Here is a 17,592-nt window from a genome sequence, read left to right on the forward strand (position 1 = left end):
TTAATCAACCAAATTTTACGCTCCTCATCCGGTCAGTAGTCTTCGACCAGGCCGCCATTACCATACTCGTTACAAGCCTTCCGAATTCGAAACGTTATCGTCAAAACACGCGAGGAACGCTGGCTAATTTATTATCTCGTTCACCTTTATCGTCTCTCGACACGTAATCGATCGTCATCCGTGAGATTTGCTCGACCACCTTCCACGGGATCTCCTAATTCTCTAACGAGCATCGACAGGTGAACCAGGTGGGAGTTCGACGAAGGGCGAAGCGGCGCTCGGAGAATCGCCGTGCACACACGATCAGTTCTCGTATTGTCGCGGCCACGGCAGAACTTTCGACATGCTCGTGTCAACGTTCAGATCGCCGCTCTTTCTGTTCCTCGCGTTTCTCGTTAAACTCGACGAAGCCACGCGGAAGGAACCGTACGGCCCGATACAGGAGGCCATCCAGAACGGTATCGCGGCGCAGTACAATCGCGAAAGTTGCGTCTGGAGGCGAGGGAACGACAGGGACTCTTGTCCGGATCCCGACGTGCGCGTCTTCCTTTACGCGAACAACAGAAAACGGGAACTCGATTCCAGGGAGTCCGACTGGCTGCGACAGGACTACGAACCTACCAAGGAAAACGTTCTTCTTATTCATGGATACGCAGGTGTGCGAATATTTAATGTTATCTGTCTGTTTGTGTTCATTTTGTAATACTTGCGCTTGTGTAGTAAAAGAGGAGAATGATACCTATGAATTCTCTTAATAATCATTTTTACGATTGACAACATAGAAATAGACGAAATAGTCAAGGCTCCTCGATAATAAAAATTCAATGACGCATCGCTACGTCAACGACTATTAAATTTTAAATTCAAAAGCAAGGTGTTATATAGTAATGTGAATTTTGAGACTCTTACCAAACTCTCTTCGTTTCATCGTTTTCAGGTGGCGACGACACTCTGCCCATATCCGTGCTCCGTGACGCTTACCTACGAAACGGCAGCTACAACGTGTTCCTGGTCGACTGGGGTGCCCTGTGCGCTTCACCCTGTTACCCAGCAGCCGTATCGAACCTTCGTCCAGTAGCCCGTTGCCTGGCAGGCACCCTTACCACCTTACGGAACCTGGGTTTGCCAATCACAAGGACGACCTGCGTGGGACACTCGTTGGGCGCCCAAATCTGCGGGATCATGGCGAACTTTCTGCTGTTCAGAATGCACCGGATAATCGGTTTGGACCCAGCAAGGCCTCTGATGCGGCCAGGATACGTCAATCGTCTGGACAGCGGTGACGCGGACTTCGTCGAGGTGATTCACACGAACGCTGGATATTATGGCGAGGGTGGTCGCATGGGGCACGTGGATTTCTGCGTCAACGGTGGCAAAGTGCAGCCGTTCTGCGACGGCAGACCGAATTATCAGCTGTGCAGCCACGTCTGGGTCGTCTGTTACATGGCCCAAAGCATCGACGGTGACGACCACGAATCGATGGCCGAGCCGTGCTCGAGGAGGTGTCCTTCCGGGCCCAGAATCGCTCCAAGGGCTGGCGAATACGTGGCTATGGGACAGCACACCCCTGTCGGTACCAGGGGCTCCTTCTGCTTCACCAGCAAGCATCCGCCGTATTGTCCCAAGTACAGGAACGGGCGTGGCGATGATAGATGCTGCGTGCCAGAAGACAAGCTCGTCAGGTCCTGAAAGAAACGAGAGTGTAAGTTATAATAGGAATAAGACGTGAGGCTGTACATAAAACGCGAGATGAATAATGTAGAATAACAGAAATCTTGTATTAAATAAATTATTAGGTGTGCCAGTTACGATAACGTGCAAGTACAATTACTAAGTCACGATGGATCGTTTGCTTTGTATTCTTTGTATAGGAAAATCTCATTGATCAAAAGCTTCTGATAATTTTCCTCGTGGTAAAGTGATTGTCGCATTGACGCGAACGTAACTGATGAGTATTAAAGTGAGAACTCGAAGAGAAACAAAAATTGTCGATCGAGTAAATTTTCGGATGGTTGTACGTTCGTTTCAATGGGAGGTGCGTACGGGAAATGGTATTTAGATCAGCTAGGCTGTTCTTTATTATTTAAACGCTGAAACGCGCAGGTGCCAAAAGCAAGTGGATCTTCGTACGGTACCGCGACGCGTGTAGACCAATTCCGGAACGTGATTGAGTATTCAAACTCGGTACGCGGTGCCCGGAAAAATCTAGCGTCCGTGATTTACTGACCGATCAATCCCGTTAACCGCTCCACTGAACCTCTATAAACATATTCACCACTATGTCCAGCGCGCGGACAACTGTTTTTCAATCCTTCCTCGCGAGCCATCGCGTGCATTCACTTTTGCAACGCCTCGCACGTCTGAACGAACGATGATAAGCAGTTTCAAGATACCATGCAGTTACATAAAAAGATGTGGTAGCTCTAAAACAGTCAGAAAATTAATAATTTGGTATCACATTTCAGGAACTTGAGTATTTAAAGACAATACATGTAGCAATTCGATAGTGAAGCCACGAAATGAGAAAGCGTCGAACATAATAACACGCAAAGTACAATAATTTGTAATATATCTAACAAAATATTAATATAATAGACTGACACGATATTTGACATAAAACGAAATCGATATGTCGCGATAATTCACACGGAATTGTATGTAATGTAACATGTATATTAACTTAATAAATTATAATGTTAAACGATTAGAATTTTTAACTGCCTCAGTACCCATGCACGTACTTTAGCACGCCACTATTCCAGCAATCAATTACTATAAAAGACGTACTTCAAACCATTGTAACAAACGGTTCCATAAGAAAGCTGAAGGAACCGTCTGTCTGTACGCTCTTCAACTTCCGGCCGGCTTCTGGTTTTCATTCGGGCGATTGCAACGCCGAAGTGTCCAACGTTCTCACGACACGACCGATTCACAAGTGTATTTAGCTGGTGGCATTACAATGCCACGAACAATTTCGCTGGGAAACTCGAAAGGCAAAAAAAAAGGAGAAGGCAAGCATATTGAGAGGATCCATCCATGGCACGGAAGCTGGCCAGTGAATCCAGACGTCGTCGAGTAGCCGACGAACCGGCGCCCCGCTGATTCAAAAGTGTTTCGGGAGACATCGATACTAGAGGATCCTTGGAAAGGCGACACGTAGACGCGACACGATCCTCGACGACAAGAACTCGTGTCTCTACAGATATTACCTCTTGAGAACGGCGGTTTTAGAAATTTGCCTAATCGGCAGCTATCAAAATGTCGCCTCTCCGTGAACCGTCATTGTCTGGCGAGAGAGACCGACTGATTACAAGGCCATCCTGTTTCACGTCCGCTCGATTCGATTTTATGCGCAATAAACAAGCATTTCACTTCCTTCCTTTACAGATCGTGGTGTTCTTTTTATCTCGAGAGGAATGATTTTAAGCGAAGCGTATCGTGAGTTACATTTTTTTTTTTAAAAGCTGTATCTGCGAATGGCGTACAATGTTCGAAGTTACAGGATTTTTCGTAATGAAACTGAGAAACGTGGAAGCGAGATAAAGGAGAGACGCGACGATGTTGTATTTAAAATACGGACTGTTTGTAAAAATGGTAATTTATTAGACCGATAACGCACAGTAGAAAAATGATTGATCTCCTTAAACTATGTAACTTAAGTAACATTAGTGGTAAAAATATTTTGGTATGTCAAGGAGCGTAGTGCATTAGATTTGTGCACGAATAGACACACGCATGATTGATTAACAATTAGTTAAAGGGTAATACAGCGTGTATAATACTGGCAGGCTCTATTTTTCCATATACGCGTTTAGAGCATATCGAGGAACCACGTATCATGATAACAATAATAATTATATTTATCAAAACTATCCGCTGATTTTCCTTTTATAAGGCACTAAACGTTACGTTTATTTACATTCACATTATATTAGTAATATTAGGCACATATTTCCGTCCGGAAATCATAAACGCTTTATGATTATTGCTATTTAAAATTAACTCCTCTGACATCCTATCGTAAAAGTTTCCTTGTCTCCTCATCGTGCAGAAAAATTCGTTCAACTGATCTATGGAGGACATGGAAACCTTTAAAACAGCGAAACATTTGTTTAACATATCTTTGGTCCTCTATCAACAATTGGAACATATGTAGATGAAGATTTAAATATATCCTATTTCTTACATCTGAGAAAGACATCATTTATTTTCCATTTCTTAATCAATTTTACACCTACCAGAAGTGTAGATCCGACAAAACCTCCACGAAACTTCAACACTCTCAAATTTCCTTGCTTACCTCTTCATCCTATACAGCTTGCAATTAAAACTTCTCCTCTCGCCGTTTCTAAGTTCAAAATATCTTTGGTTCGTCGTTCTTGTTTCAAATCGTGCGACATGGACAATCATTTATTTCTTACTTAGAATTAAATCCAAATTAAAGAAAAAAGACAATGACAATCGTCAATTTTGAATCGCAGTTGCACATTCTAAACCCTTTCGAACGAATCTGTTGGAACGATAGTCGTGTTTCCTAATGCATCGTGAAAGATGGATGAAACAGTCGAAGGTAATACGCAGGATGGTTCAAATCGCTGAATCTTGGTGATAAACGTGACAGAGACGTGGAGGGTGAAAATTGTGGAGCAGAATCGACCCAAGGCCTGTGCAATCTTGGCTGTGGCTCGCGATCAGCATCCCTGGACGGTGAATTCTGACGGCCAATCGATGGAAGTGGCGGACTGATTCCTCCGCAACTACTGACGCCGCTGTCGTCCAGACTTCCGGTCTCGCTGGAGGCTGTCCTTGGTCTCTGATTAATCGCATCCAGGTGATTCGATTGTCTGTTCGATTTAGACTCGAAAGACACGTTTTCGTCGTCGTCATCCTCGACGTGGCTCGACTCATCTGTTTCCGTATCGAATTTTCTCTTGCATCGCGATCGACCAGTTACGCGAAATCCCTTCGCGAATGGATTATTGTTGATCTTCAGCTTCGTAATGTTCTCGTTCTGAAAAAATATATGTCTCTTGAACATCGATTTCAGGATTCAATGACCAATTGGTTTAAAAGTGTCAAGGGTTAAATTATTTATCGAACATATGTAAATATCTTACCTGATAAGCTGTGACTGCAATGAATTCTGTTTCGCTGAACTTAAACGACGATGCTGGATGAGAATATAGATCGCTCAATCTGGTCGCATCGTCGCAACGAATGATCCAGATCCGTGGAATGTACTTGTGCATGGATGTCAGGACCACCTGCAAACGATAATTTTGCAATTGTTATACAAAGATATAAGAATTAGAAAATTAGATTTTAATATTTTTACTTTTCACTGTGACACGAGAAATACTTGAGCGTATACAACTAACCGTATATTCAATTGACGCACTCGATAATTATTGTACAGTCGATAAGAACACAAACGCTAATGAAGACAGCGGCTTTTTTTAATTTGCGACGAAGAAGAGATTCCCTTCATTCGGCTGGTGTACGGAGAGGAGAATTTTATTAAATTCGTAATTAGTTTGAAGAATCGACTGAAAGGGCGCCGCTTCGTCAAGATAAGTTGGCGCCTCGCTAAGGACGCCGACGACGGTGGGGACAGACGCGATTCTCGAAAACCAGACTGGCCCTTCAACCTTCCCGGAATCACACACTCTGAACCTATTCAAAATTCTGTGTGAACAGCAAGGCTGCGCAGTGGAACTTCGATTACGAACTCGAGCACTACTTTACCTCGTGGCCGCGCGATACGGCACTTTTCGAACATCGACGCAAGATTAGATCCTAATTACCTTATCTATTTCCCTCTATCTTCCTCCGAAGATATTCACAGCTCTTCTAAAAAGTACATCAACGAAATGAATACTTCTAGTTCGATTAAACTATCGTGGTAATAAAATAAATGGCACTTGAACGTCTCGAAAAGAAGATCGGTTGCAGAAGAAAATTTCGCGCGCAACGGAAGCCTCTCCCGTTTTAATAATCGCCACTTCAGGTATCCGAGGCAACGCAGATCCGCAGAAGTAATTTCCAGGATGTTGGCGAAAATTTGAAAGGACTGGCAAGGGGCGCCGCGAGAAGCCAGCTGCCAGGACTCACCCTGTCGAGGCGCAAACAAACCTACTCGCAGAGAGAAAGGGAGGTATATCGATTACAGGGTGTCGTGGAGCGTGTTAATCTCCGTTCTTCACGGACAACAGCCGAAACCGGGCTACCCGGCACCGTTTTGAGTAGCTTAAGTCGCAGGACGGTACACGAGACGCGGCTTCCCTTTTTCCCTTCGAAATTTTAATCCCACCACGGGCTGGGGATGCTACCGTGGCTCCAGGGACGAAGTTTGCTCACCTTGCCCGGTTAACGGGGCCCCCGTGTTATTTAATTGACCCGGCCCATTAACTGAGGAGTACGGTTTGACTCGTGTCGAGGGTAAAAACGAGGTTAATGATGCTCGTTTAGCCAGGTGAATGGAACTTGACAGTTAACTTGACAGAAATGAATCGAACAGCGATGAAATGAATGAAGGACGAAGAACCAGAGGATCCGTGAATGAAAGTATAAATTGTTGAAATACAATCGCGTGTTATACAACAAGAATTATCCCGCCAAAGAAAAGTTAACAGCTAATTGATGGAGGACGAAGTATCGTTTAGAGCCTCTAACTGTAGGTACCGTTTTTTCATTTTTAACGAGGCCCTAATCGGAAGTGAAACGAGTAGCTCGAAGGGTGGATCCGTGTGTGGCGACCTCCCGCATGCGGCTCGAGCGAGGCGGAGGGAACGTAAATCGAAACCAGAGACGCGCAAAGAAAGAAGAAGAGGCATCCGAGGACACGCCGGCCTGTCCAAACATGGGACATCTAGATAAATGGAATGCCACCGCTCAGTTCCCAGTGAATCGCTTCGCTTTCCCTTCCCGGACTTCCGTCAGAAGCCCTCTCACCCGTTTTAATCGGCGGGGCGTGAACGAGCGGTCGAATTAACACACTCACGTTACTTCTAGGGTCGACTGCGTTGTTGGTCAGCTTCAGTTTATTGAAGCTCAGCGGATGTTGCATCCAGTGCGCGCCAGTCGCGGGACTATCCGGATGCAGGTAAATTCTTCGTTCGATTCGCGGCTGAGGCTCTGCTGGGCCAGCCGATGTCCATCCTCTTGCGTTCCCACAGGCTTTCTCCGTGCCGCCGCCGCCGCCGACGTACTTGTGTCGACGATCTGACGCCGGCTCCACTTCGAGGAGGATGCAGTAACGAGCACGAAGCTCTAATCCCGTGACAGTCAGTTCGATCGACGGGAACATTCGTCTGCAATGAAATCATAAATGTTTCGTTCAGTTGAAACGCGGTAAATGACACTAGCTCCTTAACGAAATCATAAATGTTCTGCTTAACTGAAACGCAGTAAGTGATAGTAGATCTCAGAAATTAGAGTTGAAAAATTTGAGGGATCAAGGAGAATGTTGGAGATAGCAAAATCTGAGCTGTCATATTTTTCCACTCAATCCTTCTTATCATTGCTCGACACGTAAGTCTGTCAAAAGCTAACCCACCCATGTCGTGACGTCGCCATGCCACTTAAGAGTCGCATTAAGCCTCGTTTTCGTTTCGTGCGCGACTTCCAAATGAACTGCAAACGACCAGGAACTCGAACTCATTAGAGATCGCGGCAGAATCGTCCCGCTGACATCGCTAATGCGTCAGGGAAGGGATACAGCGACTTAACGGCGCCGTTTCACGATCAGGCAAGTGTGCTTTTTGCGCACAGGTAGCGTAAGCAAACTGCGGTTGAACGAAGGGACAGAAAATTCCCAGTCATTAACGTCCCGGCGACGAGTGGGCGTCGCCGAACCGACGACTCGAACTGCTCTTACTTCCTGCGAGTCCTCGAGAGCATCGCGACTATCTTCCGATCCCAGCAGCAAGTTTTTCCACGCCGTGCAAACATTTTAAACTCGTGGATAATCCCATGCGTAAACCATCGAAAGTCAATCCCCGAGTGGTTAGGGCTGTTTGCATACCTAATTGCGGATTTTCCACTGTACCGTTGTTGGAACGCATCTTTTAGGTTCTGTTCTTTCTTAGCAACGAAACGATAAACGAAAGTCGAGAAAGAAATTCGATATTCCAGCGTGGACAGAAATTCTATCGTGAATTTACATCGCGAAGATCAGCCCAGACACTTAGGCGTTGAACGCACAAAAGGGGTCATTCGAACCTTCGATTATAAGTGGCGCGTACCTGACTCCTCGGTATTTAAAAGTTAAATCCACGAGAGATATGTATCTGAAGTAATGGACGCAATTAGCAGCGGGAAAAACCGACTTGCGCTTTGGAAGCAGATTTTCGAAATTACCGCTTGATCTTCTAGGATTCAAGGTGCATTTGGAACTTTTGAAACTTTAAGTGAAAAGTAATCTACGATCGTAATCCTTGGTGAAACTCTGTTCGAATTACACAACGAAATCTCTGGAGGGTACGTGTATAGATAGAGAAATAGGTAGTATAAAAACTCTCGTTGGTATTTCCCAATCCTTTAAATGTCTCGATATGAAATTTTGTCGCCATAAGCTCGATTAAGATCGAACTAAAACGAATCGCCACTGAAGGATCCATTTTCACGATTCAGCGATCGACTTGACGCTGAAAAAACATGTTCCGTGGATCGACGCCACGGAACCGTGTCGTTGGATCTATTAAAAGTGGTGGCCTTATAAGTGGAGGATTACGCCGTCGCGACGGCTGCTGGAAGACCCGTGCGCCGATGATTCGTGCGTCTGCTCCTTTTAAAAAGCCTCTCGAGATTACAGTAGAACAGAGATAATGCCTAAATAGTGCGATATAACAACGCGCCACGCAGAGCGGCAGCACGCGCCTCGTCGTTCCTTTCATCTCGCTGATTAGATGGATCGAAAGTCACATGGCGCTGCGGAACTTTTTAAAAAGGCTTCAGGCTAGAGAACTATAAATACGTTTTCGCGTTACCGCACAATTTCGAGTAGGTCGTGCTGCTCGTTCAACCCTGACGACCGTCGCGAACTCGTAAACCCGTGTGGAACGCCCTGCAAAAGATCGGTAACAGGCGAATCAAGGGCGAGACGTGAAATTAATTATCTTCGCCTTGACGAAAGAGGTCCATTGCGAGGAGAAAAAAGGAAGGATAACACGGAGAGGAGAAAACGAGCCGGGTCTTAGAATCGAGCTTCTGGAACGCACGTTTCCTCCTGCGAACCTTTTCCATCGGCTCTGACGCAAGGGCCTCGGCGGTACTGAACGCTGGGGGGTAAAGAGGAGAAAGGGACAGCCGATCGTGGAGAACAAAACGAATCGATGCACGGCAAAAGGGAACGAACGAGTCGATCGTGTCACGGAATACTGATTGGTGTACGCAACGCTCGAAACCGAGTGCACGTGGTTGGCACGTGGTGCTCTCGCAAAAGGAAAAATCGCCGCTAAACCGGAAGGCACGGATACAGGAATGGACAAACACCTTCGTAACCATTGTAAAACCGAGGACCGCCCACGAGCCCTCGATAGTTCCACTCGTTGTTTCACTTATCTCGCTTATTCTTGGTATTCCACTTCTGGCGAAGATCGCACGAGAGAAATGAATCTTTGTAACCGATTGCTCGCTCGTGTATCGTTCAAATGTTATTACTGATGTTAAGAATCGTTGGCGTTTATCTAATTACAGTACGTGGTGACAGATTGGACGAGCTATGCGAGGAATTGCGCGCACGGATACGTGCTGGAGTCGAAAGTGGCTTATTTGTATTTCGTAACACGTAAGCGCTCCAGATGACCGGATGTTACGAAATATTTGAGGAATCTTGACGCGTGCACATCACGTTGGCGTTTCCCTCCCTTTTGATTTCCGCGTTCACGGCGAAACGAAGCCATCTGGCTGACATCAGCCAGTTATCTGGCGCGAGAGACAACGCGAAATTCTTGGTAATCTTATCCTAGATAGCAACGTCTACGTATCTGAAAAAGAGTGAACGGTAGCTCGATCGTTTCCAGTGAACCGCGGCAGGAAGTCGTGATTCGTCCGGCATCCGTCCGGCCTCTACGACTTCTGCCGCGAAATCTACCTTCGTAAAATGATTCGAAGATCGGTGGCGTCGATAAACACGGGCACGTCGTCACAGCCTTACTTTTACGACCATCTCCGACCACCTTCCGTGAAACTAATCGCCCTGTCGTCGCTCGAACGCATCCCTCGTTAAAGGCGTCCACTTGCCTGCCTCTGACGTGTAGCTACGTAATATGAAAACCCTGAACGATTTCGCTCGTCGTTTGTCAACGACGGCAATCGATGCTTCAAAAATCTACCAATCCAAACTTTTTCAAAGGTTCAAGAATATATCTCAATGCTTGAAGAATTCAAACAAATAGCATTTCTGAAGTTGACTCCAGAATGATTCGCACACAGAAACAAATGAAGAATCGAAAGAGAAGTTCGTTTTAAATTTATGGAATGCGCGTAGAAAAATGAACGTTCGTAGAGCAGTTCGAGCAATGAAAAATGTTTGTCAGTTAGCAAAAACTACAATGACCGTGGAAATAATCGAGGGACGGGCCATATTTTTCCAAGTGGCAAGAATTTCGACAGCGACAGAGGGTGTGGTCGCGTATGGCGCCTACAAGACCGTTCCAACCCCAATGGAATTCAAGGTAAAAGATTTTAGCAACGCATATCGGAGGAACGCGGAGAAAATGTGTACGAGCCATTTAGAATCCAAACTCCGCTTTCTACAAATTTTTTTAAGTTTTGCAACACCATGTACGACCAGAACATGCTGTATTATCTTTCATAGAGTTGATCGATCTCTAAGGGACTCATATACTTATTTAGAGCGCAAATACTAATTTATTAGAGACGAAATTAAATATTATAATCTGTACACTCACCGGCCCACCTTCGTAATTACCATTTCCGTGTTCTCCGCGTGGAATTGTTGCCACAATTCCCGATTTCTTAGTTCGATCTTCACCTCTGGAGGCAGAGGAGGTCCTCTGCCTAGACTTGGTACTGTCCACGTATTAGAACTCGGTATATCTTCTGAAAAATGTCCAAATAAAATTTCTATTAATTTCTACGCAACGTGCACACGATATAATATTATTACCATTTACTTAAACCATTCTGATCGATCATTTCCTATTTCACATATCTACTTTATTCATGAAAAAATCTATCGAAGCAAATTTCATCCACGAAAACTAAAATCATCGAGAAACTTCGATAGATTTCCGTCAATCAATCATCAGAAGTCGCGCTGAAAGCGTTCATTAGCACTCCCAACACAGAATTCCCATGAATCTACGGGACAATGACTCCCGAGCAAGAAGAGACAGCCAAAGCAAGATCGTTACCAGCGGACCAAAAGGAGATATCATATTTTCGCAACGAGATGCGACAATACGAATCGTTCACGCAAAAAGACAACGAAGAAAAGATGAAAACAGTCCCCCAGCAAGATCGTTATACCCTGAACGGCTCTGTCCACCTAGACGCTGTCCAGGCGAGTGAAAGAGGGACAAGAAATTGCGCGGATGAGGTAACTCGAATGCCAGGAAGAACACCTTTTGCAAGTGGATCTATAGCGGCAGCGCCGCTTGGTCGCATGAGCGACTCGCCCTGCACTTGTTGCCTCGCGGTTCTGCGGTCGGGGCATTAGGCCCCGGGCTCGGATAATTGCGGGCATCGGTTCGTCTTCTTTCTCTTCCTGCCGAGAGGACATCGGTACCAAGCTGTTGTATAGAGCAGATAACGATTGTCCGCTCGACCGAAAGTCGGCACCTTTCATCTTGGCCCCTGCGAGCCGACTCGCGCGGATCTCCGTCGCCTCCGCGGGCAACTTGTCGCGTATTATACGCAGCTTCCTCTTCGAGGGTGTTTCCCCAGCTCCCTGAATCGTGGGGCCAGATCGAGGAACGAGCGGACGCGCGAAGGTGAAAGACGGTGATCGACGATCGAGACGCTTAAGCGGTTCGCGACTGCATTCCGCGAGACTTTAATTGGACAAATTGAAGACACTGCCACGAGAGGTCGGTAGAACGTTCGTCTCGAGAGTAAGAGAAAGAACTTTTTGTATTTTCATCGCGATTCTTTTAGATATTGCAGTTTTATTCAATTGTTTAGCGGGCATTCGTCTAAACGAAGCAAATACTTGTTGATTAGCTTGTAATCGTTGTAAGAGAAGAATAATACTGCTATATAAGAAGAAGAAATCTTGCGAAACATAAGTTGTACTAATTTTTCCTCAGAAATATAAAATAGAAGATTCTACAATAAAATACTAAAACGTTATCATTGTAAGATGTACGATTTACTGACATAACTTTACGATCGACATCAAATGTCAAGCCTTGAGATGAAAATTTTGCAGAAACAAACGAAGAAGAGGATCGTCCAGTACCAACCTGGTCTATGCCTGCGAAGAGCTATCTGCTGTTGACGAAAGAGCATCTGTTGATGCAGTTGCAACTGCAATTCCATTGACATCGCCATGATCGAATTCATCTCCCGTTCGATTGAACACCGTTGACCGTGTGTACCACTTGATCGCGCGATGTCACTGAAACGCGCGCGGCAGGTCGTTGAAAACTCGCCTCGTCCCGACGTCCTTCGTGTTAAAGCCAAGTGACGACTGAGGATGCGTTTCGGAGTTGCAGAGACGGCTCAGTTGCAACGATCCATCACTGCACTTTCCAGCCCCTCTCGCCATTGGCCGACACTTCTTCCCCACCGCGTCAGCGCCGCGCCCACGCCGATCCTATTGGTCGACGCAATTCCAACTTGCCAACAAGTAGCTGCGAAATATATATCGAAACACGCGCGATGCATTTCCCGGCTAATGAGAACGATAGGAAAAACCGTGGAAAAGATCGTTGAATCAAAATGGACGCCAAGCACTCTGACGAGGGACCGTGTTTTAATTAAACATTCTTTACGTTCCACTTTCCTCTTCTTCTTTATCAATTTTTTTTTACGTAAACTATGCTTGAATTAATATAAAACGAATTTTCACTTCTTTTGCAGAAGCTTACTTTAAAAGGCGAATTTTTGTGCCAGCTTGGATCCACTTAACTCTGTCCAATGGCAAATCCATTGCAATATAAATAACTGCGTTGCTACATACTCTTTCTCGAAAGAAGACTGGTTGATACTATAAAAAAAAAAAAAATTAAATCCCCAATGAGAGGCGTGCGACACGTGCGAGCTCGCGTCAGATCGCGATCAGATGAAAACGCGGGCTTATTTAGAACAACGCGCGCTAGGTCAGCGGATTTTAGGCGGCAGCGCGGCCGCACTGTCTCATTGTCAGCGCGGAATCGCATTAAGAAACGATGCGCCGAGTCGTTAGGTACAAGGGAACGGGGGAATCGTCACCATAAATTACGGAATCCGGGCGAGCAGACGGCCGTTAATAGTTTGTTCTCGAGTCTCTGTAGACGAGACGAGGCGAGAAGATAAAATCAAGAATCCGTCCGCGGTGCGTCGGCGGTCAAAGAGGAACGGGAACGAAACGGAACGCGCCGCGAGATACGAATCTACGCTTTTCTCGCTCCCTTACGCGTCCTCCCTTTTGCTCCGCCACCGCAGCTATACCCTCTGTCGTCGCGTCGCCTTTTTTTTGTTTTTCCTTTTCCTTTTTCTTTCCCTTCCCTTTTTTCTTCTCCCCCTCCCCCCAGAAACCGCTCCAACGCCGCCTACGACGCCGGTCATCGCACTATTGTAGTGGGTTCCGGATTGTGGATTAACTGTAAGCGATACCCACAACAAAGCGCGCGCGCTTTTACCTGACAGCTCGGGCTACCTGTATTTCTACTGCTTTATGGCAGTATTGTAATGCCTCTCGATCGTGTCATCGCGGCTGCTTCGAGGATGCCACGAACTTCGACTCGAGTTTGTCTGACGCCTAAGAGAACGCTTGTTATCGATGAATATCTAAGTGCTTACGATCGCATTCTGTTGATGCGTCGTTCATTTGTCCCTACCCCCCACATTTTTCGTTCGATGGTAATTTACGGACGCCACGCGTGGGCTTCGAGCGTCGATACGGTTCGCCAGGGGGTGAATCAGGTTCGTTTCTTATCGGTTCTACAGATTGGTGTGAATCAGACGTTCCTTCCTCGTTTGAAATAAATTATTAACGACTGTTTAAAACACTTTAATCGACTATTGTAGCAATTGAGGTTACCTAAAGTTTCCTCCTAAGCGATGCAACGTTTTCATGAGCTTCAAGAGTGATTATAATTTATAAGTGACATTTGAGAGACGAATTGTCAGACTACTTCTAAAAGGAAAAAGTCAAAACTCTTTGATTGTACATACGCGTATAGTATTTGACATAGGATAAAGGGTTCCTAATAATGAAAGCCAGCAAATGCTTTGGTAAAGAGATACAGCTGTTTTCGAAAAGGGACAGAATCTCAGTCTGGTGGAATCTACAGTTTATCTAGCAACGAAACGTTTTCTTGCAAACCAACAGATGCATACAAGGTTCCCTTAGTTCTCTTCTAGAGATGAGTTTTTCAAAAAATTAAAAAAAGGTTACGTATAAAAATGTAGTGCGACTGATAACTGAATTATAGATGAGCGATAATATTACCATCATCGTGAGAAATACCGTAATCCCTTTTCAATAATAAAGGCTCACGCCTGCTGGCGGATCGGTTTCAAGTTTGGTCAGTGGGGGGTCTCTAAGAATTTTACGTCCTTCTGGCATCCGTCCATTTTCCCTCGAACGATTAGGCGAACTGTTAAGACCATTCTTCTTATCCCTTTTAATCCTAAGTACCTAATTAGGTGTCAAGCGTTATTACTCTTAATGAAGAAGAGTTACCAACAATTTGGTGAGTCAGTGAGCTCAACCGTGAAGCGCCTCAAAATTATATTTGCCAATAAACATGATGTTGCTTATTAAAATCAATTGTCAAATTCGTGTACGAGATTAATCTTCTTCCTTCTTTGTTTTTTTTTTTTTTTTTTTTTTCTTTTAGGAAAATGCAATATCTTTGACTAATTCTTGCGACTCTTTAATTAGACACGCGACATCGTGTTAATTATTCTTCGTTTTTCACTGGAAGAAAAGTTTTTACGTAAATCTGCGGGAACGTGTGTAATCTGGGTAGGGTTTAAGTGCTAAAGGCTTTTGACGAAGAAAAGAGGTATGGTTAAGGGGGAAAGTGGGTAAGGAGAAGCCGACAAATAGGTTTTACGGCTCACTTCCTGTCCGTCGCACGCGACAGTTATGCGCCCCATAATAAGACGGTGGTTACTTTCCGAGACAGCTTTAAGTTACGAACGAAGGAGTAAAATACAGTGCGCATTCTTTTTGCAATTCAGTCACGACATTAACAGAAACGAGGAAAACGGTCAAGGATTTCCTTGGAAACACGTTTCACGATGTTTCACAGATTCAACAGAAATTGATACAAAGTTATTGTCCCTATTAATTTCTACAAACTCAATTTAAATCAACATTGCCTTCCTTTATAAATACTCTGATAATTCATCAAACCAATATAACCTCAACGATTCATAATAATCCACATGCATCAAGTATCTACTCAGTATCAAAGTTTTAATTAAATCTACAATAGAAACAAATTAAGTTCAATTGTAAGAAACAAAATAATTCTTTAACGCGATATAACCATATTCTAATGATCGCATCGACAATGAAGAAGCATAAACAACTGTCCAAAATCGTAACAGACAGATCCTAGCTTTTAACGGTGAAAAGATCAAGATTGTTTTCTTAAATGACGGGATCCGAAAGGACTCGTAACATCGCGTTGAAGTATTTTCCGTGTAAGATTTTCTACCGTGCAGAAGCCTTTGGGAAGAAGAGATAAACAAAAGGAAGGATAAGTAGACTTTCTATCTGGCGTTAAAGGACGAAAACGTGGGCCTCCATTTTCGAGTGGCCCACTCTGCCGCGAATGTTTGTACACTCGCACGGAAGTCCTGTTCGATCGTTCGATAGCTATTTATTTATTTGTTCGCTACGGGCATGTACTTCACGAATCGTCGTACGACGAGCCTACTTCAACACGCCAGCCAGAAAAATGCCCAAAACTAAACAGCTACTACACGCGTTACGAATGTGCCTACCGTGGCGTTATCTTCGAGAATGGACCTCGAGGAGCTCGATTTTAAATCCTCCGGCATGCGCTTTCGCAAAATGGCCCGAATCACCGAATTTCGAATCGACGCACACCAAATAAACTGCCAGATAAGTTACAACTGTACGAACGGTGGAAACGGTTAGAAGGTATTGTTGTTTCAGGACAGTTCAGGATAAACATGTTCGAGACACGAACTCTCGGCTGTTCGAGATGCAACGAGATAACGCGTCGCGCTGTGAACGTTGCATATAAACGCGACGAAACATCTGTGCTTCTTCGCCTGCAGCCGTTGCGACCGATAGCTCTGCCTTTAATCTTTATACAATAAATTGGTTACGTTTTTGATAAAAAGAAAAAAATATACACGCATATGCGTAAATAGGAAAATGTTGTTGCTGTTGAAATAACAGCGAGAGAAACGTTTTATCTGTATTTTAACAGTAACCGTATCAAGTTCAGTCGGATGATTGGCTTCGAAATGTAATTAGGAATTGCATCGAATTAAAAGAAAATTAAAACGCAGCATGGATGGTGGTTTTTTGATATTTTTAACATTTCTGCTAATTCACGTGTCGCATAGAGTGGGTTGTTCTCGATCAGTGTTTTGATCTGATCTTCATCCTGCGGTGGAGGACCTTCCTGGGCGTTCTTAATCTTCAAAGTTGAGATCACCAGCTTTGAACCTAGCAAACCACTTCCGCGCAGTTCTTTTAGCTGCAGCACCCTCGCCGTAAACAGCGCATATCTTGTTTGTCTGTTGTGTGGCATTTTTACGTTTTCAATGGGGTGTGTCGAACGAGATGTTGCACTTGGTAAAGCTAAAACTGCTTTTTCGTTGATCATTTATTACTGACCACGTCAAAAAGTGTACAGAAGCAGAAGCCTTGCAAGTTCTAAGAAAAAAACGGTTTCCTTTGATAAAAAAAACTGTACGCCTACATTGTAACTCTATATTACATGTAAAAATGAAAATATACGAGTGGTTGTTTTATTATTATTTTAGAGTTACATTGTATGCGTTACTTCTTGCAATAAATTGACAATTCCAGCTGAGCAGAACAATATTTCCATCGTAATCAGCCACTTGACCAGATATGGTAAGTTATGTACAAAATGTCGATACGATTGGTGTTAAAGTTGACTCAAACTGTATCATTAAAAAGCGATATTACACGTAATTGATAATATAAAAAAGAAATTGCGACGAGCTATGCCATAGGTGGGAAACGAGCGTCAGACTAAACACGAGAAAAGTTCATTTCTTGACGATCACGTGGAGAACATAAAGTGGCATTTCCGGATGGACTTTCGCACGTAGGCATCGGCACGCTTTGAACCCTCGCATCTGTGCGCTTCCTGTCCACGTCTTCGCGCGTTCTTTTCACATAAGCCGACTGCAATTCGCAGCTCGGATTCGCATTACATTCCGTCTGCATCGCGTTAACGCGTT

At 44.6% G+C, this 17,592-nt stretch overlaps 2 protein-coding genes across 2 annotated transcripts; one reads left to right on the plus strand and one right to left on the minus strand.

Moving 5' to 3' along the window:
- The first annotated feature begins 343 nt into the window (after window positions 1-343).
- On the plus strand, window positions 344-1,741 carry LOC143429271 (phospholipase A1). Its single transcript, XM_076904801.1, has 2 exons — window positions 344-656; window positions 938-1,741. Exons 1-2 carry the CDS (start codon window positions 344-346, stop codon window positions 1,687-1,689), a joined length of 1,065 nt encoding a protein of 354 aa, XP_076760916.1. The 3' UTR covers window positions 1,690-1,741.
- A 2,763-nt stretch (window positions 1,742-4,504) lies between these two features.
- On the minus strand, window positions 4,505-12,784 carry LOC143428812 (T-box transcription factor TBX6). Its single transcript, XM_076903954.1, has 5 exons — window positions 12,429-12,784; window positions 10,914-11,064; window positions 7,001-7,310; window positions 5,118-5,264; window positions 4,505-5,011 (listed from the first exon to the last, which is right to left on the minus strand). The coding sequence occupies exons 1-5, from the start codon at window positions 12,526-12,528 to the stop codon at window positions 4,535-4,537; spliced, it is 1,185 nt and encodes a 394-aa protein (XP_076760069.1). The 5' UTR covers window positions 12,529-12,784; the 3' UTR covers window positions 4,505-4,534.
- Window positions 12,785-17,592: the final 4,808 nt, after the last annotated feature.

Source organism: Xylocopa sonorina, chromosome 11 (genome assembly GCF_050948175.1).
Source record: "Xylocopa sonorina isolate GNS202 chromosome 11, iyXylSono1_principal, whole genome shotgun sequence".
Taxonomy (NCBI): domain Eukaryota; kingdom Metazoa; phylum Arthropoda; class Insecta; order Hymenoptera; family Apidae; genus Xylocopa; species Xylocopa sonorina.

Excerpts from the sequence above, each read along its gene's own strand:
- LOC143429271 (XM_076904801.1), top strand. The coding sequence starts at position 344 with ATGCTCGTGTCAACGTTCAGATCGCCGCTCTTTCTGTTCCTCGCGTTT. Across the intron at positions 657-937 it reads TCTTATTCATGGATACGCAG|GTGGCGACGACACTCTGCCC; the intron begins GTGTGCGAATAT and ends CATCGTTTTCAG.
- LOC143428812 (XM_076903954.1), bottom strand. The coding sequence starts at position 12,528 with ATGAATTCGATCATGGCGATGTCAATGGAATTGCAGTTGCAACTGCAT. Across the intron at positions 5,265-7,000 it reads CAGTCGACCCTAGAAGTAAC|GTGGTCCTGACATCCATGCA; the intron begins GTGAGTGTGTTA and ends TATCGTTTGCAG. Across the intron at positions 5,012-5,117 it reads TTGCAGTCACAGCTTATCAG|AACGAGAACATTACGAAGCT; the intron begins GTAAGATATTTA and ends ATATTTTTTCAG.